The following is an 855-nucleotide window of genomic DNA, read 5'->3' as shown; positions in this document are numbered from 1 at the left end:
GCTGAAATATGATTGAACTTGGGACAATGATGAGAAGGAATCCTGCCATCCATGAACAAAGGACTAACTGGACACAGACCCTTTTGCTCATGATGGTAGCATAACGTAAAGGGTTACAGAGAGCCACATACCTGTCAAAAGACATCACTGCCAGAAGATAAAACTCTGTAGTACCTAGAAAGAAATAGAGGAAACTCTGTAGGAAGCAGCCTGGAAGGGAAATAGTTTTACTTCCAGTCAAGATATTTGTCAACATCTTGGGGAAAATGACAGATGTGAACCAGATCTCTAGGACAGCAAAATTGCGGAGGAAATAGTACATGGCAGTGTGGAGACGTCTGTCTATGAGGGTGATGACCACGATGAGGAGGTTCCCCAGCAAAGTGACAAAGTAAGTCATGAGGAAACCCAAGAAGATGAGCATCTGCAGCTCACAGGCATCTGTGAGCCCCAGTAGGACAAACTCAGTGACAGTGGTGCTGTTCCCAACGGCTCCTCTGACCTCTACTGGGGAGGGGCAACCAGAAGTGTTCAGCATCAGGAGTTGTGATGCTTTGGGCATCTGAGGACAGCCTGGAACTGAAAGGAAAGAGAGATGAGTGTTGCATTTCGGTCTGAAGGAATTTTTTATTTCTGTGAAGGGCATATCTTACCACTAAGGATGGATTTGAAGAGCCCCTGCCAGGACCCATTTCGTTTTTGGTTCTTGTTCTATCTATGTGTTAGAGAAGGAAGTAGTGATGGATTGTTGTTGTTGTTGTTTGCCATCGAGTCAGCCCCAACTCATAGCGACCCCTCCTTGGGTTTCCGAGGCAGTATCACTACAGAAGTAGGAATGCCCAACCTTCCTTCCGA

General features: G+C 46.2%; 1 protein-coding gene across 1 annotated transcript in view; it reads right to left on the bottom strand.

The window, feature by feature from the left end:
* Positions 1 to 538, bottom strand: part of LOC103205850 (olfactory receptor 49-like) — a 968-nt gene extending 430 nt beyond the window's left edge. Inside the window, exon 1 of the mRNA XM_007951241.2 lies at positions 3 to 538. Coding sequence (XP_007949432.2) covers positions 3 to 538 — 536 coding nt within the window. The remainder of the gene's footprint in view (positions 1 to 2) is intronic.
* Positions 539 to 855: the final 317 nt, after the last annotated feature.

The sequence above is a fragment of the Orycteropus afer genome, unplaced genomic scaffold (assembly GCF_000298275.1).
Source record: "Orycteropus afer afer isolate SDZICR_OR568_19922 unplaced genomic scaffold, OryAfe1.0 scaffold00292, whole genome shotgun sequence".
NCBI classification, from domain to species: Eukaryota; Metazoa; Chordata; class Mammalia; order Tubulidentata; family Orycteropodidae; genus Orycteropus; species Orycteropus afer.
Note: the sequence above shows the minus strand (reverse complement) of the source record. Positions and strands in the feature narration are given on the sequence as shown.